At 26.1% G+C, this 17,467-nt stretch overlaps 1 protein-coding gene across 1 annotated transcript; it reads right to left on the minus strand.

Annotated features, from left to right (window-relative positions):
* Window positions 1-1,016: 1,016 nt before the first annotated feature.
* On the minus strand, window positions 1,017-13,035 carry LOC135924052 (uncharacterized). The gene is made up of 14 exons (XM_065459100.1): window positions 12,606-13,035; window positions 11,239-11,701; window positions 10,381-10,547; window positions 10,225-10,283; window positions 9,637-9,855; window positions 8,874-9,212; window positions 8,289-8,484; window positions 5,951-6,012; window positions 2,868-3,014; window positions 2,484-2,673; window positions 1,954-2,038; window positions 1,759-1,904; window positions 1,463-1,558; window positions 1,017-1,279 (listed from the first exon to the last, which is right to left on the minus strand). The coding sequence occupies exons 1-13, from the start codon at window positions 13,033-13,035 to the stop codon at window positions 1,512-1,514; spliced, it is 2,550 nt and encodes an 849-aa protein (XP_065315172.1). The 3' UTR covers window positions 1,017-1,279; window positions 1,463-1,511.
* Window positions 13,036-17,467: the final 4,432 nt, after the last annotated feature.

The raw sequence follows: 17,467 nt of genomic DNA on the forward strand, positions 1-17,467 counted from the left end.
AATTGCATTTATAATTTAATTCAAATTTATCGTACTTTTGTTAGGATGATAACAATTTTTAAAAATTTAATCGATTCAAACCATTTTAGAAATGAAAATTATTTTCTTCAACTACCAAATTCAAAAAAACAATTTTTTTTTAAAAAAAATCAAAAACTATAAAACTTTTAAAAATAAATTCAAGCGCCATCTAATGGATGTATTTTTATAATATAAAATAGTAGTTGTCAAATTTATTCACCTTTCTTGATATTTCATAGTTATTATTCAAAACTGCAAAATCTAGAACTAAAAAATTAGATATTTTATAATTTATATTAAATAAAACATCAAAAAAGAATTTCAAAGTATCGATGGTTATAATACGTATACACTAATTATTAACACTTAAGTAATTATATTATTTAGATATGTTATAAATGATAATCAATATAATAATATAATTTAGAAAATCGTTATTCCCGGTTGTTTATCAATCGGGAGATCATTTCCGAAGGATTTGATTATGTAATGTTTTCGCAACGATTTTTATTATAATAGGGTCATTTGGTGACCTAAACCACTAAAAAATAACAAATTCTCGAAAAAAGTTTATCACATTTTGTCCGGAGTAGAGCAAGCCATATTTTGTGTTTTAGACTTTTATATAAATTTTTGAACCAAATACGGACGATTAAGGAAAAAATTCCTAAGCACTAGCCAAACCTGATTTAAAAAAGAAAATGACTATAATGAATAGCTTAGTTACTTCTGTCTTATTTAAAAATTTATACAAATTATAGTCGTTTTTACAGAAGCTAACACTATTCATTAATATTTAGTTATTTGCGTATACTAATCAAAATAATAAATTTAATTATATATAATAATTGAAATTAAAGTAAAAAAAATTAGTTATTTTAAGTATAATAACGTTAGCACTTACAGCATTATATATATTATTTATAAATATCTATTTTATTACCTACTACTAGTATTATTAGAGGAAGGAATAAATCATAAATACCCCATAACATTTAAATTTGTATCTATTATATTAATATAATTTTGAGAAAAAAAATTGTCAGTTTTAAACTGACTCACAGTTCTTGTAAGGTCTTTGTAAACGAATATAAAATCCTATCGGGAATGTATATCGCCCTCTTTTTTGGGATTTTTTTCTTATTTCCATCCTCGCGATCAGATGTTTAGGATAAACGGTTGATTTTAACATTATCGATCAATTACGAGCTTCTTTAGTTTCAAGTGTCACGCCTTCAGAACTTTGGGTAAATATTGCCTTGAAACATAGAAAAAAAACACCAAATTACACTTAAATATTATTATTTGTTTATCATATTTATTATTGTCAATACATTTAGGGGGCCTTATCTATGTATATTTTCCCTAAACTTACCTACCAAGCCCTTTCCAACAAAAAAATATATGTCATTAATAAATAATAATTTATTGAATATTAAACTTCATGAAATTTTGTGTCCAAAATAACATCCACTTTTGGGTTATCTATATCAAATATTACTAAGGAAATATCCAGTCCCGTTACGTTCCGCTTCAGCTATTATATTTTTTTTAAAAAGGCAAAATTTATATAAAGTAAATGTATTATCGTCTTTACTCAACTAAGCAAAGGTTTTAAAAAATAACTATCTTTAAATAATATAAGTTTGCGATGATATTTATTCTAATATGCTATCGTGATTAAGCTATTTTGGCTCATTTCAATTTGGTAATCGGTCTTGTTGCTAAATATGTTACCAATCATGGTCCTATAGAAACTGTGGAAAATACTGTGAAATAGCAGAACATTTTCATCTCTCTTCTTACTCCTAAACGATTCAACGTGGTAATCGGATTCTATTCTTTCCACGATGCCAACCTCAGTCCGTGCCAAAGAAATTCCGCTGAATAAATTTATTTTAAAAATATTTTATCATATTATTCATTTTATACTCAGTGAAACGCCTTGATCTGTATACATTGTAAATAGCTAAGGATTCAATGAAGTCACAAACATCGTTGTAATATATGAAGCATTCTGCGAGTTGGGTTTTATTTTTTGTCATTCATTAATGAAATTATACTATTATATAATATTATTATAAATTATGAATGCTTGTTGGCTGCCTTAAACTGTGTCCATTAACATCAAAAAATATAATTCATAAACCTTCCAAACTTTAATGAAAATGAATAAATAAGTTTTATTTTAATCCAAAACAACTTTCTATAAAATTTTATCATAGGAATTTATTAAAATTTTAAAATTAACACTGTCTTAATTATAGCAATAACTTATCTAATTTATTTTATCAGGCTTTTAGGTATTGAATTAAATCAAATCGGCAATCTTTTCCACAAATCGTAAAATAAATTAATCATTTAATAAAATCAAAAAAAATAATTCGAAAGGTCAACTATTTCTATTCCTATAACAATTATTATTGTCTGAGGGTGAGGATAAAAATTCCAATATTTCTAACTAGGATAGATCGTATTAGACTTTCCGAAAGTGTTTTGCGGAATTCGGATATTCATTACGCTAATTTCTCTCTGAGCTTCTTTTGTGGTTTTTGCGTTAAGTTTTTTGATTCCCTTGCCTATTTTCAGCAGATAGAAGCTATCGTAATATTCCTTAACATATAGTTTTTCACCCACTTTCATAATTTCCATCTGAGTAAAATGTTTTAAAATTTTGATTACATATTTTGAAATTATGTTTGGAAAATTTAGGCGAATGTATCATTAATAATCAGAAAAATGCTAAATAAAATCTTTACAATCCTAGTTAAATGGTTATAAAAATTCAAATATTTCGTTAGTGGTGTTAGAATTATTTATCATTGATCTAATTGATAATTACCTACCTTAGTTACTTGTTTAGGAATTGGGGCGAAGTAGTAACCTGAAAAATCGTAACAATGGTGTGTAACGTTATCATCGCGACTTAACAAACATACTTTAAACGTCTTTCCATCTACATTGTGTAAGAGTTTCCCGTCTTCTAGAATCAACTAAAAAATATGTAAGTTATCATTAGAAGCATGTAAGAGGGAAGATATAGACATAGCTTTTATTATGTTTGTTCCAAATTCATTTTTTTTATCCAAAAATTCCAAAATAAAACTTTTTTTAACGTTAAATGATATTTAATTAACATTAATAATATTATAACCTGTAATTTAAGCCTTAATTCTGATATTGCCTAAAGGCAATAGACAATTGATCCAATTTATTCATAAAAATTTTCAAACATTTTGTTGTTTATGTTTCGAACCTTTACTATTATTATAACATACCTTGATATAAATTGTCGATATAACGAAATTATAACAAATGGACATTATATGAAAGTTAAATATCTATTAATTAGTATAATAAAAAATAGAATATATATATAAATAAAATATTATTTTATAAAATAAAAAAAATGTCTTAATAATATCTCACATAAAGTGATATGATAAGAAGGGAAGAAGAACCTTTAATTAATGAACTACATAAATAGGATAAAATTGAAAGTAAAAAATAAGTTTTAAAGCGGAAATCATAAAAATTTAAGAAAAATAGCATCAGTTGAGTGGAGAAGTTTTCTTTATTTTGTTGTATATATCTTTTATCTTTATTATAGTTTATTTTACGCGCATTAATTTAGCCGTGTAACAACGACCCAAGCATTTGATTTTGAATTGTATAATTTGTAAAATTCAGGATGAGTTTCATTTTATTTTATTTTAGAAAGTTATTTATTATATTATACAATATAAAAGGCCGAGCGGACAACCAATACCATCAAAGTTTAGTGTCGATTTTAGTCAAGATAACAGAGAAGTGGATTTATCAGAAAGGAGCTGCTACTAATTATATTAATATGGAAAAGGCCCCTAAGCTTGGAGAAGTGTCTTATCATACTAATAAAAGATACAACTAGAGTTTCAAATATCATATTTGTTTTTAGAATATGGTTAGATCACTAAAATAAGGCCTACATGGGCCGAAATTTTATAGTCATTCCCAATCTCTTTCTCTTTAATATATAAACATATTACATAAATTTTGTAGAATTATTAAAGTATCCGATACAAGTATCTAAATACAAAATTATGATATCTGTAGCTATGTTTCTAGGCGATATCTAGATCCATTGGAAAAGTATCTTTTAGCGACTTATATTCTGTATCTAAATAATGAATCATTATATAGTTTATTGAATACAAGAAATTTAAACCCGAAATCCAATTTTTTTATATTTATTTTTAATTATAAGATTTCTTTCTTGTAATTATTTTGCATAATTATTTTGAATTTCGCTCAATTATTTTATATAGATATTTTTAAATCTTTAGGTTAAACATTAATTTAATATGATTAAATTATATATATCATGAGAAAAGAAAATAAAAACAGGAAAGTTAAATGATTTTTATTAAAGGTTACATAGCATTAGCTATTTTATTTAAAATAAATTGTCTAAGCTCCCCTAACTTAGTTCTTAAGAAGAATTGACCCTTAACAAAAATTTTAATTTTGAGGGGGAGATTAATCAAGATTGGCGTCAGTCAGAAGGAAAAGGACTCAGATACAAGTTAGAGTTGAACAACGCTAAATTAAAAAAAGTATCTTTGAAGTAACCCTAATTGACTATAACCAGTTGCGCCACTGCTAGCTAGGTCTTTTACTCACCTTTTCAAAAATGACAATTTTGGCAAAGAATATAAAATATTAAAATTTTAGAAATAAAAAAGCTATAAGATAGATACAGGGCAATACTGGTCTTTATGATCTCATCAAAATATTTTTTTAAAATTATTTTCAAAATAACTTGGGCTAACATTTTCAAAATAATATTTTTTTAATAGATTACATTTTTTAAAATGGTAAAAAAATTTCATAATTTTTGGGGGGATCTTCAAATTTTTCAGAGGGATGGAAGGTCTCCAACCCCCACCCTAGCGACGTCACTGGATACATGTCACTCTACATAGAATACATAATAAAATCAAACAGAATATATAAGTCGATATGCATTAAGTTTTTAAACTTATCATATATTTAGGCGAAAAGAGAGAATTAAAGAAAATTTTATTTACCTGGTTAACAATATCGTTAGGGATTGCACCACTGTTTTTTTAAAAAATAATAATATATATAAGATCAATTGAATAAAAAAAGTTTTACAAGTCCTCGAAAAGTAATTGATTTTTTTTCTCTTCCTTTATTCAAAATAAGTGATAATTAGAATTTCTCTTTGATAAGAAACTAAGTAATTATTGATTTATATTTAGAAATCCGTGCATAACATTGGAAATACGATTTCAATTCTGTCTGGAGTGTTTCAACATTCCGAGTTTTTTAAAAAGTTATAAATATGAAAATTGTAATCATTTTTTTTAGTAAACTGGGAAAGAGTAAAACAAAAAAATAAATATATTATTGTTCCGTCCTGGACAAAGGGGTGCTTAGAACGCCTAAACTTTATTTTACTCTATATTTGGGCAAAACATTTTATAGAACAAGTTTAGGGCAAACTTATGTGGAATCTTTGGGAATCCAAATTCCAGTTTTTACCCTCCTTAGAGTTGGCACTGATACATTTTCTATCCCATATAATTTATATTATATAAATATCGAATATTGTTTACATACCTTTGAGCTTTGTTTAGAAAATATGATAAAATAACTAATATATGTTTATTATCCATTAGAATAACAAATAAGTTTTTTTTTTAAAAAAAAAGAAGAAAATCCAGTTATAACTAGAATCTAAGGGTATTATTATTTTTTCTTAAACCGGTTTAGGGAAATTTATTAATGTTAGAGTTTAAAATTTTGTATTTCAAGGTTTCGTAGATAAAGATAATTTCCAAATTAAAGTGAGATGAGAACCTGGACTTAAAAGAGTTATGGTTTTGAATATTTTTTTTTAAAAAACGGTGGTATTTCCTAAAACTTTGAAAAGTGGGTCTTTGCTCCAGTTTCTAAATTTGGCGCCCTTCCAAGGATTACAAAAATCTATTAACGCATCAAAAAATGATCAAAAAAAATAAATAAACCCTCTAAACTGAGTGATACATTTTAAACAATATATAAATTTTGATTTTAGAATGGAATGAAGGTTTCCTATTAAAAACTATGATGATTTGTGGAAATGGGTTAAAACTTAAATCCAAATAAGAAGAATTAATTTTTATCATATGGAATTATCTAAATTTTTATAATGTGATTCATTAACTAATACACTAAATCATAATAAAACTAGGAAAATTCTTATTTAAACATTTTAAAAATTAAGAATTTCAAAAATTTTAACTTATTTGTGCTCGCTATATTATTTAATTTTATATAACCTTTTCTAGTCGTTAGCATTGATAAAAGAGCCAAAGCTATAAGCATGAATAGATCGTATCCCATTTTTTTTTAAAAAAAAATTTTAATTAATTTTTAACAAAACTTTAAAGAAAATATCAATATGGATTGTTTTAATGAATAATTGTTGGATTCAAAATAAATTTACTAAATAAATATTTTCATTTGAAAATAAGGTTTTTAGGGCAATATAATTTAAAAAAAAAATAAATATATAAAATTTAAATAAAACGACTAATTAAACAAAAGATCTTCAAATATTTATCTTGTAAAGCTACATATCTTATGATACAGAGAAACATAAAAAACAAATAAGTAGGCACTCGGTTCGCGTTGGAGTCGATTTTAAACAAACCGCTAACCACATTATAAAAACAAGGATCTATCTTTACTTTGGCTTTGTATAAATCAAAATACCATTATATCACCTGGATTTAGCCGATTATTATAAAAAATCTAGTCTACATATATTATACCCAACTTTCAAAGTTTTGCTAAAAAGATGAAGAACACTGCCTAATTACACATGATAAAATTGCAACATCTTTGCTTGAAAAAGCTTTTATCTTTTCTTTGTTACCATTGGCACTCTGCTTTAGAAAAATGATTGTTTCACAGCTTTACAGGAAACTGTGAAGTTGATTAAATTGTTTAGATTTAATTTGATAATTATAAAAAAATAATAATACCATTTTTACTATCCCACACCTCAAACTGAAGACGACCGCAAAGACCGAATCTAAAGATTAAATTGTCGGGTTTGGTATAAACCAAGAAAATCAGATCTTTAAACTTCACTAATACCAAAAATCATAACATTTCCAGAGATTATTTTAATTATCGCAACATGTTACAAGAAATCCTATTTTTTCAATAAAACATGAATTATTAATGACTAAAAATTGTATATGAATTAAATAGAAATAAAATGATTTTTTTTTGAACGCGTTTTGAAATGTTCTGAAACGGAAATGGACATAATCTTTCGGAAGAAATCGGGACGCAAAAATGCCTATTAAATAAATCTTTCACTCATGTCACGTTGATTTAATTTTCCCAAATAGGTCATGTGTAATGGTACCTTATTGGCGGCGATAGTTTAAAAAAAATTTTATGAGCGTCGTTGAAGCCATAAAAGTTATTCTATATATTTTCTTAATATTTTTTTTATAATCATAATATATTATATCTTTAATTATTATAATTTATAATCTATTATAACACGAGCGGTACATTTAAATGAGAGAACTAAGGGGGCGAGGTATTTTCGAAACTCTCAAGTCTATTACAGGTTATTAAAGAATATCATTAAGAAAAATGTTGGGGAGTTCTTCCAAAATATCATCAATAAACATTATTTGCCAGAAGAAACCGTATCAGCCAACGGAATGAGTAAAGCTTGCCCTGTATGGCGCCTTCTTGTAGAGCATAATTATATTATTATTTTTCACTAGTAAATATCAACGGCCCTGTCCTTTCGGTCTTAGACTAGTAATAACGAACAAAAAAGATATGGGTATTTTTTAAGGACCGAGCACTATTTCGGTTCCGTAATAAACTGGCTTATAAATTACTCATTAATTAATATTCATAAATATTCAATTTTTCAACTAGAAGGGAGCTAAACTTTTTGAAAAATCCAAAAATTAAAAAAAAATAAGGTCATTCTAAGCAAATATTCGCACAAAAATCCTATTTTGAGAGGTTTGAATCCTGATGCTCCCCCTGAGGAAGTTACTGAGTCATGGGTTCATTTTTCAAGAACCATAATCGGGTCCGGCCTTAGGACCATTATCATATTTTACACTCAATTTGTGAAAAATGGCATCATCGTTTATTAATAATCGTTTATTTACACACTTCTATATTATATAAATACAATTGCAAGTTGTAATCTAATTATATTCCTAAAGAAAAATCACTGCATTCATCAATCATATAATTCGACACGGCTCCGTCATCTTGATCAAAACGCTCTTTGTTGTGATTCATTGTTTTATCGGCGGTCACCACATTATTTGGTACCGATTTCATAATAGTACATTTGGCTCTAGAATTTGATTTGGAAGATAACGCCGCATCGTCTCGATCGCGTAGAATATTCCAACAATTTTTAATCTATTAATATAAATAAATATTGGTCAAAAATAACGCTTTAATCTTATACATAATAAAAATGGTGATTTGATATATAGTGCAGAAGAGATACACAAACCCTCGTTATGGTGATGAATATCCTTACATTGACAACTAAAGATAGGTCGTAGCCAAACTACTAATTATGGGACCGAGATACAATAGTTTTTAAATGGGCATTAATGGTAGGCCTAGAAAAATACGCATTATTTTAGATATCTCTTTTTTTAAATTATTGTCTTCTTTTTTAGGGGGGTGATGAACCTTATACAATATATATATAAATGATTTTAATTCTAGCTTTCAAAAATATATTGGTATAAAAATCAAATTTATGGCCTATGGAAGATATTTGTAAAATTATAATAAACCTGCTTCAAATAACGGTTCCCTCCATCGCTAGGTGGAACATTTTGAGATACATGCTTATGTATCTGGTTCGAAGTTTTTACCCAAGCATCAATTATTAGATTTAATAGAGCGTTACAATCAATGGCACCGTTTTGGGGAATTCCGTCATATCCTGTTTCAAAACTTACATCGTAGAGTTCGATGATGTATAGAAACAATGTCGTAAACTTTTGCATGAATTCAGGGTGCGACAAAAAGTTTGCCATTACTTGCAAATGAACAACGCCATTATTCATACGCGCATTCGTGCTCGTTGTCTCTTCGCTCATGATATTGCTCAAACTTTCGAAAATGGTTGCCTTATAAAAAATAATAAAATACCGATTTATTTGCAAACTTTTCTTTGTTATAGAGCCCTGCATATGGACCCCATTTTTTCTAGGGTGTAACAAATTTTCCGGTTGGAACAGGTAACTTTGAAACCGAGAGAAATCTCAGGGACATAAGCCAGAACCTTGATTTATTTTCTTAAATTTTGTACGAATCAGAATCAATTTTAAAATTTCTTAGTAATTTTTGTTTCACAATTATCTCTTTTTTTTATTTCTTTTATAAACAAATTGAAACAAGAAAACCCTAAAAATTCGAGTAAAAAAATTTGAAAATTTAAACCAGATCCCACTTTTCAAAATTTTAAGCTAGAAAACTCATCTTATTTTTATATATAAAAAATGAAAAATATTGAGAAACCAAAATTTGATTTTGATATAATTACCAACTTACCAAGGTAAATAATTCACCGTTATTTATCGTAATCCGCTTGTAAAAACGCTTTTGAGACTCGTGCAAATCTATGTACCTCTGAATAGCTTTTTCGGCTAATCCGGACACCGTTTCGTAATAATTTTTAGTTTTAAAGCCATCAGAAAATCCTTTTATAGAAAATTTGCTTAAAAGTTGAAATAGGTGGCCAGACATTTCGTACTCCTCGAGAAGATGATCCTTTTTTTGTTGATATTTTAAGAGTTTTATGAATAATATAATTATAAATTTTTTTAAAAAAGAAAGCTATAAATAGTTTAATAAGTTTTAAATTATTTAATAGAGTCTCACTGCATTTTATTTTACTAGTTGTAGTAATAGCCCACTTAATTTTATTACATTTAAAAAACTTTTTTTTAAATTTATGTTTAACTCGTTTAATATCCCCGTGCCATCTTTAAACGTAATTTATTCGTAAGAGCAGGTAGAGATTTTCACACCTAATAACAATTCCCAAGAGACTCGCCCTATTACCTTAAGCAAATCAATCTTCTTTTCTCTCTTCAATTCATTTTTAAAATTTTTTTTATTAGATTTTAGATTATAAACTTTAATTTCATCGTCCACTTCCAAAGAGATGGCGTATAATAAGGAATCGATGGCGGTTCCTGTCCGAAATTTTCATATTTAAAGAAGAAAAAAAAAGGATAAAGTTTGTACATTTAAATTAGGAACAATCAATTATTATTTTATTTTTTAAAAAACTTGTGATTGACACGTTGTCAGACCGTGCTCCTTTTGTTGGTATAATATTCAAGCTACGAAAGGTTGCGATATGCGATAATTTTATCAAATTAACGAGAAATATTTTGATATTTGAGACTTGATTGGTATTTCGTTGTTCATGCTCGAGATCGGTTCCCAATAGTTGCCTTTAGTTTTAAACCATATATTAAAATTACTAAATAAATGTTTAAAAAAAGATGCAAAAAATAATATAAAATTTTAATAAATTTTTTACACTAATAAAATTTAATTCAAATATTAATTCATTTATAAAAAATAGAAAAGTTAATTTGTCTTAAAAAAAAATTCGATAAATGAACAAGTTATAAAATGAATGTAATGTTTAAAAATTTCAGACCAAAAAATTGTTAGAAATATTTAAGATGATTGTATTGTGGTGATGTTAAAAAATTTGCAATAAAATTGGTGAATTCCACGAGGATTATAATAGCAATGGAAAAAAATTACTTTTTATGCTACTAAATAACTCATTGGCATTAGTGTTATTAAAAAGCCCAATTTAGGCCGATTTTTTTAAAACGGCCCGATTAAGATCTTAGCTAAAATAATATTATATAAATATCGAGATATGGCAAACAAATATCCAATCATTTCTGCCAACTATGTGCAAAATTTTTAGACCCATATAATGTTATTTTGGTTTTAATCCTAATATTAGGCTTTTTAATAACACTATTTGGCAGATATATTATTTTTAAAAAAATTTAAAATAGATTGTGTCTCGTTTGCATGCTATTATATTTGAGACTCTTTAATATACATAATATTCTTTCTTAAAAGATAATATTATTATCGAAAATAAATTCAACGATTAACTTGAAGACTAAAAACAGCCATTTTATGATTAATTGGATTCGAGATGATAAATCACTAATCCTTTCGATAGCGACAATATTTTTATTCTCGGCATCAAAATCAATCATCTTTACCAATTTGGAATACAAGAACGTTAACAAATCGTGATGGTTATTATGATCGGTCATGAAAGAAGCCACAGCGAAGTTTTGTAATAAATCTAAGACCCTTTCTTTGACGGCTGATAGTGAATCATCGGGCAAAGATCTCGTTTCCAAATAAATCTCGAATTGTCCCAAAATTTCGAATAAGATTGATGGCAAATTCGCGAGTGCTACGTCTTTGGGATTATTTTCGAGAGGGACCAGAGTTATATCGTTGAGAAACACGAGAAAACTTTCAAATTTTATGTTTAATTCGGTGTTTTTTGTCTTTGCACTTAAATCAGTATTAATTGTGGCATGAATTATATGGGGTTTTATATCTGTAAAAAAAAAATAATAATAAATAAGATAAGGCTTCATTTATAGTAAATGCGTTATATTTACGCGTTGCCTTATTTAACGCTATCGAAAACACTAAATAGAAGTCACAACATATGTTTTTCAAATTTTATCAGCGTAATCATCATAACGCTCCTATTGGTTTAATTTCGTAAATAACGCACCGCTTGAACATATCGCGTTTACTAATAAATGAGGCCCAAATTGTATAATAGTGCGCACAAATTGAGCGCTTGCGGTTTGTAGTAAAAAAAAATAAAAACAACGCATCCCATGTCTAAATTCAAATTGTTTTTTTTAAATATTAGTATTATCGATTCAAAATTTTTACTAAGTTATAAAAAATGGAATTGGGTTTTTTGAAAATTATATTATCGTCTTGCTTTTTAATTTAACTTCCATTTTAAAAAATAGGTTGTTGTTGCTATATTTTATATAATATTGAATTAAAATTACTTATAATTAAATAATTAGAAAGTGCCCCCCCCCTCCTATTATTCTTATCTTGGTAACGAGGTTTTGTCGGCTTTCTTGCGAAAAAATCCGAATAAAGAACCTGTTATAGATCAACGTGGTAAGTGAATGAAAGGGATTGAAAAAAAACCAGTTTGGTTTTTTTTAAAAAAAATGATATCTAACGCCAAGCAGTAATTTGACCACCTTTGCGTTTGAAACGCTCAATTTTTGCGCCCAATAATAAAAGAACAATTTAAAAAAATATATATATGCCTAGTTTTAAAAGTAATGCACCAAATACTGGTAAGAGGAGGGCTCGATAAAAATATTTTTTTTGGTGGGGAATATTTTTGAGTTATACCTTAGATTAATAGTTAAAAATATCACTTAATATTATTATATCCTCGATTTAAAAATTTGGGAGTAAACCTTCATTGTAATGGCTTTTAATTAAATCGATTAAAATGCTTGATTGATTCATCATAACAACCATAATCGGAGAGATTATATTCTGCTGTATCTCATTACTGTAATGTAGATTAGATACATCATTTTGTTGAATAGATGGCCCAATTATTTTAATTAGTCTGGAATGCAACTGCATGCAAAGATTTAAACATCTTACATGCACAAATTTATTGAAGGTGATTATAGGAGTTTTATCGCTTCTTTCTTTACTAATGACTATTTCGTTAAAGTTTTGAATCAGAGTAACAAATAAACGGCCTAAGAAAATAAGATATCTGAATTCTTTTTTTTGTTCATCAACTATCAGTTTGGTCATTAAATTATTAATAGCATGGTATATTTGATTTGATAATTCATCTAATGCTATGGTAATTACATCTGCATAATACATGTCAGAAGAAAATATAAGAGGTTGAAAATGACCAAATAATATGCTAAATTATAATATATATATTAGTTATAAAATTATAATTTAAAAAAAAATATTAACTTGAAAAATATTTTCCAGGCATTGATTGACAATATTAATGCCATATCAAGTACATTGTTTGTTAAGGGTATAATAATATTATTAAGAATATCAAATGTTATATCTAGTATATTTTTATTTATGGCATTTTCATTCTCCAGAGGGAAATTTAAATTTTGAGATATCTTTAGCATTACTGTAAATAATTCATTTACATCTCCAAATAAAAATTTAATAAAGTGAGTATGATTATTGTTAGTTGAGTAGTTCCCATATTTCTAAATAAAAATTAAATAAATGGTAATGTAATACTAATTTTATACTTTACAATAAACCATTCCTTTGTTTATCATTAATAAAGATGTTTTATATATATGAATTTTGACCAAAGAATAATAACTTTGATTTTTATCATAATTTTTTAAAACATCAATAAAACACGTTTTAATCAGACAATCCAACTAAAATAGATTAAATTATATATATTTCATTTAAAATAACTTGATTAATAGATATTTCATAATCATTATTTTCAAGAAGTTGATTGTAATAACTTCCTATCTAAGATAAATAATTAGTCTTTCAAATAATAAAGCAACAAAACTTTTTCTAACAATAAGCTAAACAAGATTATATTTTCATCATTATTCATCAATGAATAGTGTGAAGTGAAAAGCATAGAGATATTTTCTAGATTTCCATGATTAAATTATATAAAGTTTTAAATATACCAATATGATCAATGATATTTTCTTTTTCTAATTTGTGTAAATTATGTTAAGGAAATATGTTATAATATATATAATTAAATCAAAACATAACAAAAGGATATATTAAAAAACTCTTGAACCACCCCAATTCTTTGAATACATAGATTTTCAGACCAATCATTGATTAAAACAAGATCATTTTTACTTAGTAAAGTTTCCATAAAAAAATAGCAGATAATTTTTTTAAAAAAACCGGCTGAAAAGGCAAACTCGAAAAAGTAGAATGTTTTATATATTTATATAAAGATTAATAAAAATAAGAAATATTAAAACTCAAACTTTAAGAACTCATAATTATAAATGGACCAATTTAAACTTAAAATTAATAGTTAATATATTTTTTTTAATAAATAACTTTTATCAATTTTAATTCAATTTTTTATATATTTAAATTTTTAATTTTATAGGAAAAAAAAAATAAATAAATAGATATTAAAAAGATATACATTAAAAATTGTATAAATTAAAATAGTAGAAAATGGGGGATGGGTGGTTTAAAAGATAAATTTTGGCATAGAGTGGAGGGTGGAGTAAAATTCTATCTACAGATCTCGAGAGATATTTTTCAGTCAGAGAATTTGATAATCTGCTATTATAATTGGTTAGTCTGAATAATAATGAATTCAGATTATTGGTAGGGAATTGCATAAAAATCTCTTATCTAAGCAAGAAAATGGCTAAAATTAATCATATTTCTAAATTATATGAGATAAAAAGTTAATATCAAAAATCTATATGAAATCTCTATTATATAATATAACAAATATCTTGTTAAAACTTTATTCTAAGGATAACCCTAATATGTAACCAAATAGAATGCGTTATAAATGTATATACGTTAATATTATTCATTAAGGATCCACTAAATCTTTGTTATGTATTATTTTTATTGAGGATAAATATTATACCCGCGAATTTAAATCACCTGTATTATGGTTGGCGGATTATTGAAAAGGCATTCCTCATCCTCACATAAAGTTGATGAAGAAAGTATTTTATTTGAGTAAATATCGTGATTATTGTTAATAAGGTAAATGGAAAAAGGATGATATCAAAGATGTCAATTCATTTTTAATAAATTTTTTTGAAAAAATTGGTTTTACATTAACTACAAATCTAATTGAGCTAAATAAGATAGGTATTTATGTATATATATAAACATTTTTTAGTATTAAATTTATAGAAGTGATCTCATCCTTGTTTATAGATAAATTTAAAGCAAAAATATCAAATGAAATAGATTCCCACATTATCAAAGATCAGTTTATTAATGAATTTGATAGATTTCTCTCAGTACCAAATAATATTATACAAGCTTTGAATCCTACCTTGCATATAGATAAAAATAATAACATGTATATGAAACATCATTTAAAAATACAAAATATTAAGCAAACAATTTTTAGTAATTAATTCATAAGGTTAATGGTTTTATTTAATAATTTTTAATTCATCACATATAGGCACTGGTTCTACTCTCATTTAAGAAGATCATTTATAATTGATAATTATATATATAAAGACTTGTGTGCTGTAAATTATTGATTGGATATTGATATTCCATTGTTAATAGATTATCCAATGCTTATCACATGAATTATTTTACCTAATATTCCTTTAATTTTTTTTTAATAATTGTCACCAGTCTTTAAAAATAACTGTTCAAATGGAACTAAAGTATAAAATAGCCAAATAATGAATAAGGGAATCAAATTTTTAATACAGACAATGATTTCTGTTTTAGATAGAAATACGGTCCATATTTTGACTATATTTGGGTAATTGTTCTATTTATAGCCAGATAAAATTGGCATTCTTTTACCCAAATAATAACACTTCTACCCTTTGAAAAAAAGCATAAATAAATTAGCACACCTCTCAATGCTTAGTGAATTGAACACAAACTGATCAAGCTGATTTAGCCAATGCCATTACCCATCTGTATATAAAAATATTTTTGGTTATAAAAAATACTATATGTATAGTATATAAACTTATTGTTTTTTTTAAACTAATTTTATGGGAAAAATCTTTATTATCTCAAGGTGATTCTGGGCCATAAATAAAAACGGTAAATTCCAATATGCTATAGGGCTTGGGAAAAAAAAATTTAATTTCTGTCAAATTCATTAAAAACGGTTCCTTTAATCTATTTTGGGCATAATTTTAACCTCCTAGCTGTTATACTTTTGGTGAATCAAGGACCGAAGCATAAAAGATACTTTTTTTTAAAGTCAGTTTTCGTTTTTTAATAATTTATTAAAAACTACACGGTTGTAAATAATAAATTTAGATTAAAATAAGATGGGCATCTTTTTCCGATAATAATAAAACTTGACAATGCTCAGATTTTAATAACATTTTTTAACATACATTACTATTACCATTTTTCTAACAAAAAATAGAGACGAGCTTTTACGACATCATAGATAAAATTGAAAGTTTTTAAATAATGTTCTATTAAGGATATTTTTTAAAATTTATTCTAAAAATATTAAGTATACGCTTCATTTTAATATGTGTAATTCTTAATCAATTATTAATTAAAATTATTTCTCATGATTCTACCACCCGATATCTCCAAAAGTATAGGCTGAAATTTTGCCCAAATATAAGCAAGCTACGCTAACACGGAATCTTAGTTTGTAATGTAAGAATTTTGAGAAAATTAAAATGGGTTTACCGAATCGCGATTTATTTGGCATGGAAGCCCCAGAAATAAATTCAAAAAATAAGTTTTTTTTTGAAAATCGAAAATACCTTCTTTATCTAGAAAAACCAAATCATGGTTTTTATTTTTAAATCAAAAATTACATTTCTCTCTCTTCAATAATTGATTTAGGAGAGAACAAAAAAAGTTCATTTTAATTTAATTCAAACAAAATTAAGTATTTCTCAGTGTTTTTTAAACGGCTTGATATTTAAAAACGGCGCATGCGTAATAGCATTTTGACTTTTTATTTAAAGAGCCGTTTAACAACACTACGCTCAAAAACAAAATGGCTTTCTGTTTCTTTTTCACACTCGCACACAAAAAAAGAACTGTAAAATGGATGTCAAAAAAATAATAATTAGGCGAACCATAATCGCATACATTATTTAATAGATATAAAAAAATTTTTTAAATATTTTTAAGAGAGTCATGCCAAGAAAGTCTGATAAGTATGTTATTGCAAGTAGCGGCTATCCGAACCCAATTCTTACCAATTTTGATAGATAAGATGTGCCACTATTCCAACAACAAACTCCCCGTGGAAGATTACCAGGATATGGAGATACCGCCTAATATACCTATACTCATAATAAACGAATTCAGGAAATTACAAAATTTTGAACGTGAAAAGGTATTACAAAAATAAACAAAATGAATAATAGTGCGCGCATATTGAGCGTTTGTGTTTTGCCCTACTTTATTAAATAATAAAAAACGCATCTCTTGTCTAAATTGAGTCTTTTTTTATTAATATCGTCGGTTCAGAATTTTAACTAACGCCTCATTTATAGTAAAAGGCGATTTGTTTAAGCGGTGCGGAATTTACATCAAGCCAATAAAGTATAATTTATAAATATGGAACCTAACAATG

This window comes from Gordionus sp. m RMFG-2023, chromosome 2 (assembly GCF_954871325.1).
Source record: "Gordionus sp. m RMFG-2023 chromosome 2, tfGorSpeb1-WG-v2, whole genome shotgun sequence".
NCBI classification, from domain to species: Eukaryota; Metazoa; Nematomorpha; class Gordioida; order Chordodea; family Parachordodidae; genus Gordionus; species Gordionus sp. m RMFG-2023.

Bases quoted from the DNA above. Each gene is read 5' to 3' on its own strand.
- LOC135924052 (XM_065459100.1), bottom strand. From the start codon at position 13,035: ATGTATTATGCAGATGTAATTACCATAGCATTAGATGAATTATCAAAT. The intron at 11,702-12,605 runs GTTTACTCCCAA...TTTTTTTTACAG, and splicing joins TAAAAGCCATTACAATGAAG to ATATAAAACCCCATATAATT. The intron at 1,559-1,758 runs GTAACATATTTA...AAAATATAATAG, and splicing joins TTTCTATAGGACCATGATTG to CTGAAGCGGAACGTAACGGG.